Source organism: Nelusetta ayraudi, unplaced genomic scaffold (assembly GCF_046127955.1).
Source record: "Nelusetta ayraudi isolate G7.1 ecotype Tasmania unplaced genomic scaffold, CSIRO-AGI_Nayr_v1 ptg000058l, whole genome shotgun sequence".
In the NCBI taxonomy this organism is placed as follows: Eukaryota; Metazoa; Chordata; class Actinopteri; order Tetraodontiformes; family Monacanthidae; genus Nelusetta; species Nelusetta ayraudi.
In genome coordinates this window covers 2,577,127-2,593,461 of record NW_027466108.1, presented here as the reverse complement: position 1 = coordinate 2,593,461, position 16,335 = coordinate 2,577,127, and the positions used below count along the sequence as shown (strand labels likewise).

Below are 16,335 nucleotides of genomic sequence, written 5' to 3'. Positions count from 1 at the left end.
GCTTTCACAGTGGAGCAAATGTGCCATATTTAACCCTTTTGGATTAATTTTTATATTGTATTTTTTAATCAACCAATAGGAGTAAAATGCATCATCACCCTATGCACACCCTGTGGCTAATTACTTATGAGTTTCATGTGCAGACTTATGGCTATCACAATGCTCCTATTGTCTGCAGGTGTCTGTGCGAACATGCAGGTCTGTGCCACTGCAGGTGTGGCTGAGCTAGACAAAGAACCACAGCCACCCTAGCAATGCATTTTCCTGAGGCATAGGTTTAGTTTTTTTCACTTTATAATGAACTTTGCTGAAGAAAGCTACAACCTTTCCTCAGATTCAATTGTGATTAAAAAGAAGAAGTTGTGCATGAAATCGACTCTTAAAGCAGCTCTAGGTAACTTGAGCTTGCTACGAGTTTGCTACGACAATAACGTCGTAGCAAACGTTCAACACTTTTACTACTTCGTCTTTCATCGAGGTTACTTGTTGGGTTCCATTCCGTCGTTTTACAATCTTGTGTATTTGTAATAGTAGTATGTAAGACTGCCTCTAAATAAACGTGTGACGTTACCGTAAAGTGGTGCGTCCGGCGCGGGGTTGTGCAGTTACAGCCGGCACAACCCCCCCCCCTCTCGCTGCCGAGGCGGCACCATTGATCCTATTAATCGTTTATCTACCGCTTCACTGAGTTTGGAATCATAATTTTATGGTCGAAAAGTTACCTAGAGCTGCTTTAACCAAGCAGCTGCATTTTAACAACTTTGATATCCTTTTGTGCATGATGCTGTCTCCTATTACCGCTGAACTCAACCCAGCTGTCGATGATGGGCCTTGGTGAAAGTCATTCCCACAACAATTCTGAGAGACTGTTTTGCAACGTCGCTAACACTATGTCTGAAATGTTTAGATAAATATGTGCTCCCTCCATTCACACAGGGAAAGAAGATCGCTGTTCAAGCTTGCCATTTACTATCCTGTGCGCACTCATTGATGAACTCCAAAAGACATAACTGGTACTTCCAATACTCTGTTTACTTTGTTGTAATGTTGATTCTTTTTGTTTTCTTCTGTCATTAGCTTCCCTCGCAGTGATGATTAAAATGTCACCGTTTGTCACTGGTGCAACATTTTACAGCTTTAAAGGTCTCCTTACATTCAGCCTCAGTGGCTGCTGAACAGACAGACCTCTCAGGGAATTATGTAAAAGGTCCTCTTTGGCCTGAAGGCAATGTTTTCATTGCCTCCACGTGCTGTTGCATTTAACATTTTGCAAATTGGCTGTTTACTTAAAGCCGCATGACCGGCCTGCTGGAAGGGTAAACCAGATACATCCTGGTTTGTCAGGGATCGGTCAGAAGAATTTATCCCAAAGACTTAATAGACAGCAGCCCCCTGGTCCTTATTGTAACAGAAAAATCGATAAATAAAGGAAAAGCATTGCATTAAAAGTAATAAGCGTTAACACTCATGTATAGCATGAAATAGTGATGTAATGTCATCCGTTTCTAACTTCTCTCATAATTATAACTTTTTGGCAGTTAGCACATTGCCAAACAAATGAAGACATTAAGGAAATCTCTACTGGGTTTTGCAGCGCGAACAACAATCATTTTTTATTTTATTTATTAACAACAGGCAACATCGATCACTGGCACAAATACTTACAATGTTCGAGTAAGGCATTAGCAGTCAAGCATGTCATAGTCAATGAATCAGCTGTTCATAAAAAAAATGTCTTTGTATTACCTTTAAAATCAAATAAAAACAACAACATTAAAACCAGCTTCTAATGGCCCTCACTTGTAGAGTCAAGGTAATAAACTTTAAAAATGGCGTGGTTGTGCGATGCATGTTCATCGCTCCTGTAAGTTAACTCCAGGTCAAGGCGGGTTGTTAGTAGAGAAATCCTGACTGGAACCAGGGTTTCATTTTCTCTTCTGACCTGTGCTCCTCAGGTGGGAAAGGCCAGCGGTATTGCAACCTTTCACGTGGCTTTTAGCATCTTTTGAACCTAAATTTAATTGGATAGTTTGAACGTGAAGCTGCAGGCATCGCTGTGAGGCTGACGGAGGTAATGTGGCACATTCCGAATCAGCCGTCTCCAAACCACATTCCCCCTGTCCTCGTGCCTTCCAGCTTTCACTGGACCCTGGACGGCCTGAACATCTGCTCAGTCTGTGGTGCACATTGAGCAGAAGCAACACATGGAACTGTTAGTCATTTATTGCGTTCACTTTTCGTGTAATGCCAAGTTGCCCCAGAAGGGGGGGAAACTCACTTTGAGATGTCTGCATATGTGCTGAGCAGAGAGGGGCTCTGTGTCTGCTGGGATGGGACTTCCTGTTGACATGGGTGTCTCACCAATTAAGGGGCAAACATGTATTTCCTCAAAACTTTTTTTTTTTTTTTTAATCCATCCAAGGGGTTTATATGTGGTTGGCTCAGTTTTAGAATTTAATGCTTAAACAAAAATATTAACTATTAATATTAATATTAACAGCAGTATGTTTTACCTCAATAGCTCTGAAACCATCAAGAATGATATAATAATAGCATGCAATGACTCAATGTCATGTTAGAAATTGGTCCAGCAATTGCTATTGCTAACACATATGAAGTATGATGAAAGGCCACAAAGAAAAGCTGTCCTGCCTGCAGTTCAAATAGATCCACAAGAAAAAAATGCATTTCAATAAGAACTCACACAACAAACACTGCACACATACAGGCCAGTCCTACCTCACTGGCATTTCTTTGTGCGCTCTGCCTCAGCTTCTCTATGGCGCTGTGCAGAGAGGTGTTTTCCTGCCCCAGAACTTTGATGCGGATGATATTTGCCTGCAGCTGTTTTTCCATATCCAAAAACACACTTCCTGTACCTTGAAATTTGACAGTGAACATCGTGTTTAACACTTGACATGACTTAAGTAGATATTGTAGAGCTGATTCTGATTTTCAGATATTAGACATAGTTCAGTTGACCTTTGCAGATGTAGATTATGTTGGTTAGGTTAGGCTAGGCTAGGCTAGGCTAGGCTAGGTCAGGTTTTGAATATTAGATTATTGCCTACTTTGTGGATTGACCACCGGGCTGAGCTCTGGGAAAGCCACCAGCAGGCGCTCGCTCTCCTTCAGCTCAGCAACACTGCTCTGGAGCTGGCCAATGTTGGTCTCCAGTCTTTGCTTCTCCCTTTGGAGCTTTGAACACTGGTCCTGTTGATACAAAGCGTTGAAGTGTGCACTGCTTGGCATTAAACATGAACCATGTTGTCTTTCGGAGCACCAACACACACCTGCTGTGCAGCCAGCTGCACCTGCACTTCTTCCTTCTCCTCCGACGTCTGTCTCAGCTCATGCTGTAGGTCGTAATGTTTCTCCCTCCACTTTCCCAGCTGCCCATGCAGCTCCTCACACTCTTTGTCAAGACCGTCGACTCTCTTCAGCAGCGATTGCTGCTTCGTCTGCATTGACTGTAACCACAAATGTAATGGGAAAGATGAGGATAAAGGCCTGGCCCGATCAAGGCTTATTTTTGTGGTTTTGAAGTTTACACTGACGCATGCTGATTAAAAAGGATATATTTAATGTATTGTAGAGTACTAATGAACTGCGGATTTTTCTGTATTGACAGATATTTAACAGATATTTGATTTTTTTGATAATCTGTCCATGATTTTCTATTACTGCTTCTCCTGCATTCCGGGTGGCAGACAAGCGGGAGTCTGTGCTAGCTGTCTTGGTGCTAAGGTGGAGTTACACCCTGGACACGTCACTAGTTCATCAGTGGGACATGGGGAGACAACCAAAAACACAATGATTGTCAGTAGTGTCAAATCTTCTAGCCAACAGTGTCCTCTAGGTGTGCCACACGGGTCAACACTTGGACCTGTTTTATTCTCTATTCTTCCATCGTTATGATCCACCAAAAGTATATAAAAACACAAAAATATATAAATGTATATATAAATATATATATAAATGCAGACGAAGCAGCAATCACTGCTAAAGATGATGCAGTTTGAACTCCATAAGCGCTTTATTTGACTACTATTTAACAATTAAAATATCACTGTATTCTGCTATTTTGGCATACTTTGTTATTTATATGTCCGCGCATGCCTATTTGTAGTATGTCAATACTGAGTAAATTATATTTTAGTGACATGCTGATGGCCTTCGGATGTGAATAAAGGGTCAAACCAAACCAACATGTGGCCAATATTCTTTCTAACAACAATTGGAAGAATGTCTCTCTGGAGCATCCATTCAATTACTCTTGCCACCACTCTGACCTCTTGTTGGCGACATGCACTGTTATATTTTGCCTTCTCTTTGCCGAGGCAGATTTTCGTCTCTGAAATTTGGGAGTCCATCTGATGAATCCTGTCCTGTAGTTCACTACAGGTCTCCTGCAAGGTTCTCACTTTCTCCTGCAGTGTGTCCCTTTCACATCCTGTCAGGAAAAACACATTTGATACAAATTGTTTTGCCAACGGTTCTATTTTGTGTTTAACCAGGACTAGTGTATTTTGTACAAAACTTCAAAAGATAAAGTTATCAAATGCAGATTAGCTGATACCAACTTGCATGTTGACAGCACTGTAAATATATGTGTTTGATGTGATTGAGATTAGAGATCAAATTAAATTCAATATCTAAGCTTGCCCATTAACTGCACACTGACATCAGCATTATTGTTTGTGTGTTTAAGTGCTATTGTACCTATACAAAACAAGAGAATATAGTGTGAACGTCTTTAATAAAGTTGAATATTTTGTAACTTTTTAGTTCTTACCAATTGCTTGTAAGGTGTTTTGCTGTGTTCCAACTTCCTCTTTTAGTCTGAAATTATCTTCCACCAGACACTGAGTTCCTGTTGATAACAACATTAGTTGGACAGTAGTTTATTGGATCTGAACGGCCTTGCGGATACTTTAGTTTTTTTTCCCACACCTTTCTTGTGTTGTTTTTGCTCCTCCTGCAGCTTGTGCTCCGATTGCTTCACGGATCTCTGTGCTTTGCGCAGCGCAAACTCCAGCTGGACGATGTTTGCTTGGTGCCTGTCGACATCTTGCCTGAATTTTCTCTGAACTTGTTCCAGCTGAGAGCGGAGTTGCTCCCGCTCGGCTTCTGCTTTCTTGAGGTCCTCTTGAAGAGGCTTCACCGTCGCCCTCACATCCTGAAGGTGCTTTGCCAGCCTCCTCATGTCCCTGCACTGCTCAGTGGCCCACTGGGCGACGTCACCTGCTGTCATAAGTCCCAACTCCAGACTCTCGTCCACGGCGATCAACAGCGGCTGCAGGGATGAGGGCAGGCACTCGCTCTGCAGTATCTCTACCAAAGCATCTCCCGTTTTCCTCAAGACGGCCTGCACGTGGTGACATGCATCACAGGGAACAAGCGATGATTCTAATGTCTGGCAACCCACAGCTTGGCTGCTGGCTTTAGGATGCCATGAGGTGGTGTGGACAGGAGTGACGTTAGCGCAATTGTCTGGTGAAAACGGAGGCAAGCAAGTACTTTTTGAGCTCGCTTGCAGGGAGAACGGTGACACTGACTCAGTCTCATCACAGTCAAATGTTTTGGCTTTCTCAAAATCTCTGCAGGTGCCCTGAAAGAGAGGGAAGCAGCAAGACCTGTTACTTCCCTGTAGACGTACTGGACTCATTACAATTGGTGCTGTATAGTCTTGATGTCATAACTTCAAATATTTGAATACCTTGAATTTTGCAAACTTAATTAAGTTGCTCCAGTAGTTTCTCACTACAAGGCTGACTGACAGGCACCCTCCCTCTATGGTTTGGTCCCTCATGAGGCTGCACCTGATTTGCTCAACATAAGCGTTAAAGCTTTGCAAGAGGAGCAAGAGCCTTGATGATGTAAGAAAACAGAAACAAGAAATATGTTTTGATAATCAATGTCTGTTAACATACATAATATAATCTCAGCATTTTTTTTTTTTTAAATTACCTGTCAATCATCAATTCCAATAACATAGTGTGTGCCTGCTGATTGAACTCGTCCTCTCCATCCACGTAGTCATACTGCTCCAGCAGAGCTACCATGTCCAGGTTACAGGAGAGCTGATCTGGGAACTTCCAGGAGGAGAACTGGACAGGCCCAGTTCTGGAGAACACGTCCTGGGTCGCACCTTGCAGGTCGATCAGCTCTCTTTGGAGGCTTTCGATTCGATCCTGATAGGCCGAGAACTGAGTCATGACTGTCAAGACAATTTACATTACAGCTCCCAGCTCAAACTGGCGACTCGTAGAATTAGAGTGCACATGTGTTTTTACCATTGTGGTAATTCAATTTACTTTTGTGATTTTTTTCACTTTGTGACAAATACAAATGTGAAAATCTGATTTTTTTCCCTTCCTGTTTGAGGTTTAATGGTTCTTAACATCCAGTCCATTCAGAACCCATGTGTTTTATTCCTTCCTGGTTTGTATTTTCTGTAGGTTCAAGCGTTGTGTATAGATTGTGACTTAAAAAACTGATACCCAGACCCAAGTTATCCAGTAGCTGATGGCATAACTTTGATCTCAGATTAAAGCTGCGCACAAAACCTGCACCTTCTGGAATCAGCGTCTCAGTGACAACTCACCCATGTACTGTGAAGTATTTTGGTTTCCCCCCTACACACATTTTTGTTGTAGACAGCCATATGTGACACGTTATATTGGAAGTATTTCTTTTGGTCAGTTTGTTGACATAGAATTTAATATTTGAACACTGGAAAGGGTTAAGCATTGACTAAATATATTTTTATTTACGTTGAAAAGAAATGTATACATTATGATACATTTACTGATGGGTTGAGTGCTTGCAATTTCACCTTTACCTAATGGAGCACCGTCTTGGGTCATTTTATTTCCTTTTGTGCCTTTCCAAAGGTTTATGGTAACCCTACTACAAACTTCTTTTTCTACTAAAAGAATTATCAGAAGTGATCCTGAGACACCATTAAACGTGCCCCTTACCTATTGTAGCTCAGTTCACCTTGTAAAAGAAAGTTTGTGTTCAATCACGTCCAAAATCCTTCTTGGTGGGTAAAGAAATTGCCCTATTTCGACTTCTCCAGGTCTTTTTAGATAATCCAGCCATCCTTGCTGAGTAAGAAGCTTGGAATGATGCATGTGGACCAGCAGCTACCTCTCTGACAGGCCACAGCATGCCAAATTGGGGAATGGCACATCTGAGACCAGTAGCACAGGTAAGCAGAAGGGCATTTCTGCCACTGCTGACTTTAAACGGAACACAAGCACGTGCTGTATGCAAAAGTATTGCTATGACAGTCCTATGACAGAGTCATTGAGGGGTTTGATAGTAGAGGGTGGAGGATGGAGTGAGCAATCTAGTCTAGTGAGCAATTGTGTTGCATTGGTACTGGATTAAATAATTGGTTTAAATAACAGAAAATAATTGAAGTAAGTGTATATCATCATCAGCATGTACGACAAGTTGCCATCGTCAGCATTTATTATTTTCTTTACAAGCACTTTTTCTGTCTGCATTCAAGAGCTCTTAATGTCCTTACAATTATCTATCTATATATTTGATCATTTAATTCTGCGCTCTTTCTCTTTCTATTGTGCTCACTAAACAAAATCTAAACTGCGACTCACTCCTTGGTACATCTAGCATCTGGCTTTTTCCTTCTACTGTGTAGAAAGTATCTCAGATCGCACTAAGAAAGTAATTACTTAATATTCATGTTTTGTATGAACAGTGCTTCATTTTTTCCTCTGACCTGAGCTCTTCTTCTGAGCGAGGGCAGAGGCATTGCAAGTTTTCACGTGGCTTTTGGCATTTTTAGAGCCCATGTTAAGTTGCACGGTTTGAACATGAAGCTGAGGGGATTGCTTCGAGGCCGACGGAGGTAATATGGTACATTCTGAATCAGCTGAGTCCCAACCACATTCCCCATGTTCTCCTTCCTTCCTACTGGATCCTGGACCAACTGAACTGCTGCTCTGTCTGCGGAGCATACAAAGGAGAAGCAAGAAATGGAACAATTACTAAATTGTTAAATATTGGTTTTACTCATAATACTAATAGTTATATAGTAAAACTCACATTGCCAGTTGCGTGCTCAGCAGAGAGTGGCTCTGTGTCTGCTGAGATGAGGCTTCCTATTGACATGCATGCTCATTATCATTAATAAGAATACATAGAAACATCCTTGAGGGAAAAAAGGATTAGAAAAACATTTCTGCATGGATTTCACAATTCAAGCAACTAACATTGAACATATACAGGCCAGTCTTACCTCACTGGCACTTCTTTGTGCACTGTGCCTCAGCTTCTCGATGGTGCTGTGCAGGGAAGTGTTTTCCTGCCCCAGAACGTTTATGCGGATGATATTTGCCTGCAGCTGTTTTTGCATATCCAAAAGCACACTTCCTGTACCTTGAAATTTGACAGCGAGCATCATGTTAACACTTGTTGCATAACTTACGCAGTCATAGAAGAGCTGAATTTGATGAAAAAAGAAAATCCCCATAGTAATTTGAACAGAGTTGTCCTTTGCAGACTGTTTTTATTTTAATTTTTTAAATAGATGATTGCCTACTTTGTGGAATGACCACCGGGCTGAGCTCTGGGAAAGCCACCAGCATTCGCTTGCTCTCCTTCAGCTCAGCAACGCTGCTCAGCAGCTGGGCAATGTTGGTCTCCAGGCTTTGCTTCTCCCTTTGGAGCTTTGAACACTGGTCCTGAGGAGAAACAATAATGGGTGGTATTGCCAGCTGTGACCTGCTGTTACAAAAAACTAGTCACAGTATTTTAGGTATGCAAAGTTATATTGACTTTTGAAATTTGAAATTGAGAGGGAAGATAATGAAACCTTATTTATTTATTTATTTATTTATTTATTTACATTCTGCCGCTTTAACTATGCAATGTCTCCCATGTGTATCCCTGTGGGATAATTAAAGGCATTCTTATTTTTATTCTTCTTACTCTTAAACTCATAAAGGGAGGAGAGTGACGAAATAGTTGCTCTGTAAGAATTGTGTCACACCTGCTGTTCAGCGAGCAGCGCCTGCACTTGTTCCTTCCCCTCTGACATCTGCTGAAGCTGAAGTTGCAAGTCGCGGTGTTTGTCTCTCCACTCGACCATCTGCCCGTGCAGCTCTTCGCACTCTTGATCGAGAACGTCCACTCTCTTCAACAATGACTGCTGCTTCGCCTGCATTGCCTTCGCATCCACAAAATGAGAGATGGTCACGAGCCAAAACTTAAAACAGTCGAACATGCTGCAGTGCAGCAACACTGACCTGTTGTTGGCGACAAGCACTGTGGTACCTTGCGTTTTCTTTGTCCAAGCACAGATTTGTGTCTGAGAGTTGAGCCTCCAACTGCCTAATTCCTTCCTGTAGTTGACAACTGGTCTCCTGTAGGGTCACTACTTTCTCCTGGAGCGCCTTCTTTTCGCATTCTGTAAAAAAAAAATACATCTATTACTATCAGTACATGATTAAATAGGAAAAGTGTATTTTTCTTGATACACTAATATTTGGTCAAGATCTTAATTTAAGGTACCACAATTTCTACATCTGATAGCATTGTTTAATAATTAAAATTAATAAAGAAATGCGAGTATCCTTGCTTCATGAATTGGATACTTTACAATTCTTATCAGCAGTGGTAATGAATTGGACGTGTTCTTACCAGTTGTTTGTAAGGTGTTTTGCTGTGTTTCCACTTCCTCTTTTAATCTGGAATTTTCTTCCGCCAAACATCGACTTTCTGTTGATATTGATAAGTAACATGAGTCAGATATTAGTTGGATTAGATCAAAACAGTTTTGTGGAAACGTTTGAATTTTCCACACCTTTCTTGTGTTGTTTTTGCTCCTCCTGCAGCTTTTGCTCCGTTTGCTTCACGGATCTCTGTGCTTTGCGCAGCGTAAACTCCAGCTGGACAATGTTTGCTTGGTGCCTGTCGACATCTTGCCTGAATTTTCTCTGAACTTGTTCCAGCTGAGAGCGGAGTTGCTCCCGCTCGGCTTCTGCTTTCTTGAGGTCCTCTTGAAGAGGCTTCACCGTCGCCCTCACATCCTGAAGGTGCTTTGCCAGTCGCCTCATGTCCCTGCACTGCTCAGTGGCCCACTGGGCGACGTCACCTGCTGTCATAAGTCCCAACTCCAGACTCTCGTCAATGGCTGTCAACAGTGGCTGCAGCGATGAGGGCAGGCACTCGCTCTGCAGTATCTCTACCAAAGCATCTCCCGTTTTCCTCAAGACGGACTGCACGTGGTGACATGCATCACAGGGAACAAGCGATGATTCGAATGTCTGGCAACCTACAGTTTGGCTGCTGGCTTTAGGTAGTTTAGCGCAGTTGTCTGGTGAAAATTTTAAGGAGCTTGCTAAAGAAATGGGAGACAAACAAGTACTTTGTGATCTTGTTTGATGGTGGTCAGTTGTCTCAGACTCAGTTTCAGCATTGTTGGTCTTGGCTCTTCCAACGCCCCTGTAGGTTTCCTTGAAGAAAGAAAATGAGACATGTTTACATTTTGGAAATCATTTTTATAGTTTTGCCTTCAGCTGTTTGCATACCTTCAATTTAGTAAATTTAATTAAATTACTCCAGTAGTTTCTCACGACAAGGCCGACTGACATGCAACCCCTCTGTTGCGTTTGATCTCTCATTTGGTTGCCCCTGATTTTCTTAACATAAGCGTTGAAGCTCTGCAGAAGATGTAGGAGTCTTGTTGGTGAGAGAGGAGTAACAACATCTGTTATAATGTTCAATGCATGTGTATTAGTGTGACAGTGTCAGACTTTGCTTTACCTGTCAATCATTAGTTCCAATAGCATAGTGTGTGACTGCTGATTGAACTCGTCCTCTCCATCCAAGTAGTCATACTGCTCCAACAGAGCTACCATGTCCAGGTTACAGGAATTTTGATCCGGGAACTTCCAGGAAAAGAAGTGTCCTGGTCCGGTTCTGGATAGCACGTCCTGGGTCGCACCTTGCAGGTCAAGGAGATCTACCCGAAGGCTTTCAATTCGATCCTTGTAGCCCGACAGCTGTGTCATGACTAAAAAGGTGTCTGATGTTTATGTGCCCGAGACACAGATGACGGCAATATTGCTTGTTGACTAAAGATTTCCTTGGCAACGACAAAAGTGTACTACATATCCCACAATGCTTTGCTTTCCAGGATGTTTCCGGAAGTAGTTCACCTCCATTCGGTCAACGAGACTGCGACGCAGTAAGTTCTACACTTCATCAAATAGATTCGCTAAGGGTATAGCATGTATTTCCATAAACCTATGTAGTATGCAAAATGTCCGCTTCATTTATAAGGTCTTACTGTTAATTGTGTGTTTTCAGATAACGCCGTGGTTCCATTCAAGTTAGAGCCATGCCGCCTGGGCCTGTTCAGATTGTTACGCCGGAGCCGAACAACAAGGTGATGGACCGCCGCGCTTTAGCTCATGCTAGCAATGTGGCTAAGCTAACGTCAGTTATCAGCCACTTTTGATTATATACCGGCTTACTGTTAATGAGAAATGCTATTAAACGTCTAAGTTGTTAAGTGACTGCTTTACTTGAGGATCACCGGTAAGCTATTGCTTGTTTTGTTAGCTTTTTGTCGGTGGAAAGATGTCAAAGAGTCATCCAACATCCCGATAACGCCAAGATTGTCGTTCCCCCCCCCCCACTCAAGTAAAAATTGTACAAAGGGGCCGTCACTTATTTGCAGAGACGTTCCAAGTAAATTAATTTGCAATAGCTACGTAAACACACTGTGTCTGATACTGGCGGGAGAGGTGTTAGCTCAAACTCTATGCTGGTATCTATGTTCTACAACACATTTATATAAAGAACAAATCGGTTTAACTCACTGTTTAATAAATTGTCCAGCACCGTAAGGATAGTAACATTTGTTGTATGTTTCTTTCTTCGTTATTAAACACATGTACTGCATCCTAACTTATTTACATCCTATCAGCAGAACGATGTGGCAGTAGAAGAAACTCCAGCAACCAAACCAATAGTTGGTATCATCTATCCACCTCCCGAAGTCCGAAACATTGTTGACAAAACAGCCAGCTTTGTTGCCAGGTTGGATGTTCCTCATATTTGAATTGCCCATTGACTAATTAACGATTTTGAGAATTCTGTGTGTCTTAAACTACTGTTTTGTGTAATTACAGGAACGGGCCGGAGTTTGAAGCTAGGATTCGCCAAAATGAGATCAACAACCCAAAGTTCAATTTCCTCAACCCTAATGATCCCTACCATGCCTACTACCGTCATAAGGTCACTGAATTTAAAGAGGGCAAGGCACAGGAACCATCTGCAGCTGTGCCCAAGGTTATGCAGCAGACCATGCAGCAAACTCAGCAGCTTCCTCAAAAGGTATGTTTGACTTTGAGCCCACTCTTGTCTTGTTAGCGGCACGTTATCCAGGCTTCTCCCTATTAACCACGAGTTTCTGTTTTAAACAGGTGCAGTCACAGGTGATTCAAGAGACAATTGTTCCCAAGGAACCGCCTCCGGAGTTTGAGTTCATCGCAGACCCGCCGTCCATCTCGGCATTTGATCTGGATGTTGTGAAGCTCACGGCGCAGTTTGTCGCTCGCAATGGTCGGCAGTTTCTCACTCAGCTGATGCAGAAAGAGCAGAGGAACTACCAGTTTGACTTTCTACGGCCACAGCACAGCCTGTTCAATTACTTCACCAAACTTGTTGAGCAGTACACCAAGGTGAGATTACTTTTTGTGCTTCTTTGCCATTGTTGTTCCCCGATGGTTTCCTGCTGCGCATTACATTTCTGTCCTGTCCTTCACCCCTGCAGATTTTGATTCCTCCCAAAGGTTTGTTGACCAAGTTGAAGAGGGAGGCTGAGAATCCAAGAGAGGTTTTGGACCAGGTAATCTTCTTTCCCGTTTTTTTGCAGCAATGTTGCACATTGTGTTATGCTAATCTTGACGGTTTGTCTTACTGCCAACCAGGTGAGGTACCGCGTGGAGTGGGCAAAGTTCCAGGAGCGCGAGAGGAAGAAGGAGGAAGAGGAAAGAGAAAAAGAACGTGTGGCATACGCGCAGATAGACTGGCACGACTTTGTTGTGGTCGAGACGGTGGACTTCCAGCCGAATGAACAAGGTAATATGACGTCGACTGGATCAGTCTCTGTACATGACTGTGAAAAGATAGCCACTTTAACAGTCTTTGCTTTGTTTGTTCAGGCCACTTCCCTCCACCAACCACACCAGAGGAGCTTGGCGCTCGCATCTTGATCCAAGAGCGCTACGAGAAGTTTGGTGAGAGCGAGGAGGTCGAGATGGAGGTTGAAAGTGAGGACGAGGACGACGAGAGGCAGGAACGAAACCATGGGCAGCACTCGCAACCTGATCAAGACACTCAAGTGCAGGATATGGATGAGGTGAGAGCCAAAGAAATTCCTTGACGACGCTTCTCGCAAACCGTCCGTGCCCTGAATTACAACTTGCCTTCTTTTTCCCAACGCACTTCTCTTTCTTCAGGGATCCGATGAGGATGATGATGGCATGAAGGTTCCACTGCCACCAGACAACCCAATGCCACCCCCACTTCCACCCACACCTGATCAGGTTATCATTCGCAAGGACTACGACCCTAAAGGTAGGATGTGCTCCCTCAGATGAGTGAATATACACTGACTCATTTCTTCACTGAACTCTATAACTTTATTATCAGATTCATGAAATAATCTACTGGAATGCTGCTAAGAATATCAGTTGTGCACAAGAATCCATCAGGATGTGCTGAAAACATTATGGGATGGCTTTGACAGTTGTTGCCTTAAATGTCTAATTGAATGTGACTTTAGAGAATGAATATCAAATGTGCAGTATGCATCCATCATGACAGATGTTGAATGCTTTAAAATTGCTCAAATAAATAAATGAAACATTACTGCAACATAAAATTGTACTATAGTCACACATAGTTGTGTGTGCTAAACCATCAGAGTCAACAAAGCATCATGGTTTATATTTTAGGCTCTTTAATAGTTTTCATGAAACTAAAATGTCCCCATACTTGTTAAGCACAACCTGGTTTTCGTGCACTATGATTGCAGAGCATTTAAGATCATTGTTTCAGAAAACTGGTCATAGTGGAGTTCAATGCAGAAATGAGTGAGCAACCCCAAACTTTTGAACGGTACTGTAAAAAACGAAATAAGCTGACACTGTTTTCATTTTTTTTTTTCTTTCGTCACAGCCACCAAGCTGCAGCCCTCGATTGCGCCTCAAGACGAGTACCTCATCTCACCAATCACCGGCGAGAAGATCCCAGCCAGCAAGATGCAAGAGCACATGCGTATTGGCCTGCTGGATCCTCGCTGGCTGGAGCAGAGGGACCGCAGCATCAGAGACAGGCAGACCGAAGACGAGGTCTACGCCCCGGGCTTGGATATCGAGAGCAGCCTGAAGCAGCTGGCTGAGAGGCGTACCGATATCTTCGGTGTGGAGGAGACGGCCATCGGTAAAAAGATCGGCGAGGAAGAAATCCAGAAGCCAGAGGAGAAGGTGACGCCGCCGCGGCTCGATTCACATTTCAAGCTTTCCAAGTTCGAACGGCGGTTTTGATCTTTTGAACCGTTTCCTGTCACCAGGTCACGTGGGACGGCCACTCTGGAAGCATGGCCCGCACCCAGCAGGCGGCGCAGGCCAACATCACGCTGCAGGAGCAGATCGAAGCCATCCACAAGGCCAAGGGGCTGGTGGGAGAGGACGAATCCAAGGAGAAGATCGGTCCGAGCAAGCCGAGCGAGATCCATCACCCGCCCCCCATGCCCTCCGCCGCACCCATTTTGCTGAAACCCAGCCCTCCCATCTCAATGCCTCGCCCACCCTCTTCTGTAAGATAATCCATACTTTTCATTTTATGTCATTCGAATTCTTTTTTTTCCCCCACTGGCTGCATTATTAATCCCCGCACTTGTTTTTGTTTTCCAAACAGTTGCCACCTCCTGTACGCACCACGCTCCTCTCTGCCGTACCGGTTCTCCCGAGACCACCGGTGGCTCCTGTGGTTCGCCTCGCGCCAGGCCAAGTCCTCGCTTCGATGCCGCCTATGATTCCTGCTCCTCGCATCAACGTGGTGCCTCTGCCTCCAAACGCGCCTCACATCATGGCCCCCAGACCACCTCCCATGGTTGTTCCTGCAGGTAAAATCCAGGTCTTCAAAAGCAAACACGTCAGTCCTGTGTAGCTGCTGAATCCGTATTCACTAACCTGTTTTGTGTTTGTTTGCTGTTGCAGCGTTTGTCCCTGCTCCTCCAGTTCCACAACCGCCCAGCTCTGTTCCTGCGCCGCCATCCCACCCGCCTCCACCGCATGACGATGAGCCGCTCAGCAAGAAGATGAAGACAGAGGACAACCTTATTCCAGAGGAGGAGTTTCTGCGTAGAAATAAGGTATTATTTTTTTTATTATTATTATTTTTAAGTTGCTTTTATGTCACTTGTGAAGTGACAAAACATGTCTCATTTTTATTAATGAGACAACAACTTCTGCAAAAACTCTCCTGTGTTTTTTTTTCATACTCCTCACATTAATTTTTTTCCTTTACAGGGTCCCGTGGCAGTTAAAGTCCAGGTCCCCAACATGCAGGACAAGACTGAATGGAAGCTGAACGGCCAAATTCTGAATTTCACTGTCCCACTCACAGACCAGGTATTTTGTCATACACGCATGACGTTGCCCTTCCATAGAATTGATGCCAGAGTTCTAAATGTGCAACGTTGACTTCTCCATAGGTGTCTGTCATTAAAGTTAAAATCCACGAAGCTACCGGAATGCCAGCAGGAAAACAGAAGTTGCAGTATGAGGTACGTGTTCATTCGGAACTACTTTACGCCCTAACCGTTTTTGTAAGCCGTTTGAGTAATGTTTTTTGCTTTTCTCCTTTTTAGGGTATTTTTATCAAGGATTCCAACTCCCTGGCTTATTACAACATGAACAACGGTTCTGTCATTCACTTGGCACTAAAGGAGAGAGGTGGAAGAAAGAAATGAGCAACGTCTGGAGAAGATCAAGATTTTTTTTTTTGATTATCTTGGCTGTTATGTCACTCATAACAATGTCATGTTAATTTTTTTTTCTTTTGTTTTGTTTTAGTTAAATGGCAACTTTAGTTTTATTTCTCAGATCTTTATGGAATCTGTTGTCCTGTATCCTGTATGGTAACACTTGATGTTAGGCGTGATTTCACAAATTTAGCTCTCAAGTTGCTGATGACGGGACTGCTTTGGTAACGTGTAAGAAAACTCAGTCTTGTGACGTCCATTCATTTGAATAAAGCAATGAAATCAAAAATCTGCTTTTG

General features: G+C 43.2%; 3 protein-coding genes across 4 annotated transcripts; 1 reads left to right on the top strand and 2 right to left on the bottom strand.

The window, feature by feature from the left end:
* Window positions 1–1,586: 1,586 nt before the first annotated feature.
* On the bottom strand, window positions 1,587–8,071 carry LOC142897052 (coiled-coil domain-containing protein 157-like). The gene is made up of 10 exons (XM_076039082.1): window positions 5,971–8,071; window positions 5,720–5,870; window positions 4,954–5,611; window positions 4,796–4,873; window positions 4,293–4,453; window positions 3,294–3,470; window positions 3,072–3,213; window positions 2,740–2,879; window positions 2,279–2,340; window positions 1,587–2,175 (listed from the first exon to the last, which is right to left on the bottom strand). Exons 1-10 carry the CDS (start codon window positions 6,216–6,218, stop codon window positions 1,926–1,928), a joined length of 2,067 nt encoding a protein of 688 aa, XP_075895197.1. The 5' UTR covers window positions 6,219–8,071; the 3' UTR covers window positions 1,587–1,925.
* sf3a1 (splicing factor 3a, subunit 1) lies at window positions 7,111–16,325 on the top strand. Of its 2 annotated transcripts, none has more exons than XM_076039079.1 (17): window positions 7,111–7,216; window positions 11,174–11,224; window positions 11,347–11,425; window positions 11,969–12,081; window positions 12,174–12,378; window positions 12,468–12,725; window positions 12,818–12,892; window positions 12,975–13,125; window positions 13,209–13,405; window positions 13,506–13,623; window positions 14,227–14,534; window positions 14,621–14,866; window positions 14,968–15,175; window positions 15,270–15,424; window positions 15,582–15,683; window positions 15,767–15,838; window positions 15,923–16,325. In XM_076039079.1, the coding sequence occupies exons 3-17, from the start codon at window positions 11,378–11,380 to the stop codon at window positions 16,022–16,024; spliced, it is 2,358 nt and encodes a 785-aa protein (XP_075895194.1). In that variant the 5' UTR covers window positions 7,111–7,216; window positions 11,174–11,224; window positions 11,347–11,377; the 3' UTR covers window positions 16,025–16,325. The 2 variants fall into 2 exon arrangements, with proteins under 2 accessions (XP_075895194.1, XP_075895196.1); XM_076039081.1 differs by having other exon boundaries at window positions 7,112–7,216; window positions 11,972–12,081.
* On the bottom strand, window positions 7,945–11,330 carry ccdc157 (coiled-coil domain containing 157). Its single transcript, XM_076038943.1, has 10 exons — window positions 10,801–11,330; window positions 10,566–10,716; window positions 9,839–10,490; window positions 9,676–9,753; window positions 9,282–9,442; window positions 9,026–9,202; window positions 8,576–8,717; window positions 8,273–8,412; window positions 8,085–8,135; window positions 7,945–7,980 (listed from the first exon to the last, which is right to left on the bottom strand). Exons 1-10 carry the CDS (start codon window positions 11,046–11,048, stop codon window positions 7,945–7,947), a joined length of 1,836 nt encoding a protein of 611 aa, XP_075895058.1. The 5' UTR covers window positions 11,049–11,330.
* Window positions 16,326–16,335: the final 10 nt, after the last annotated feature.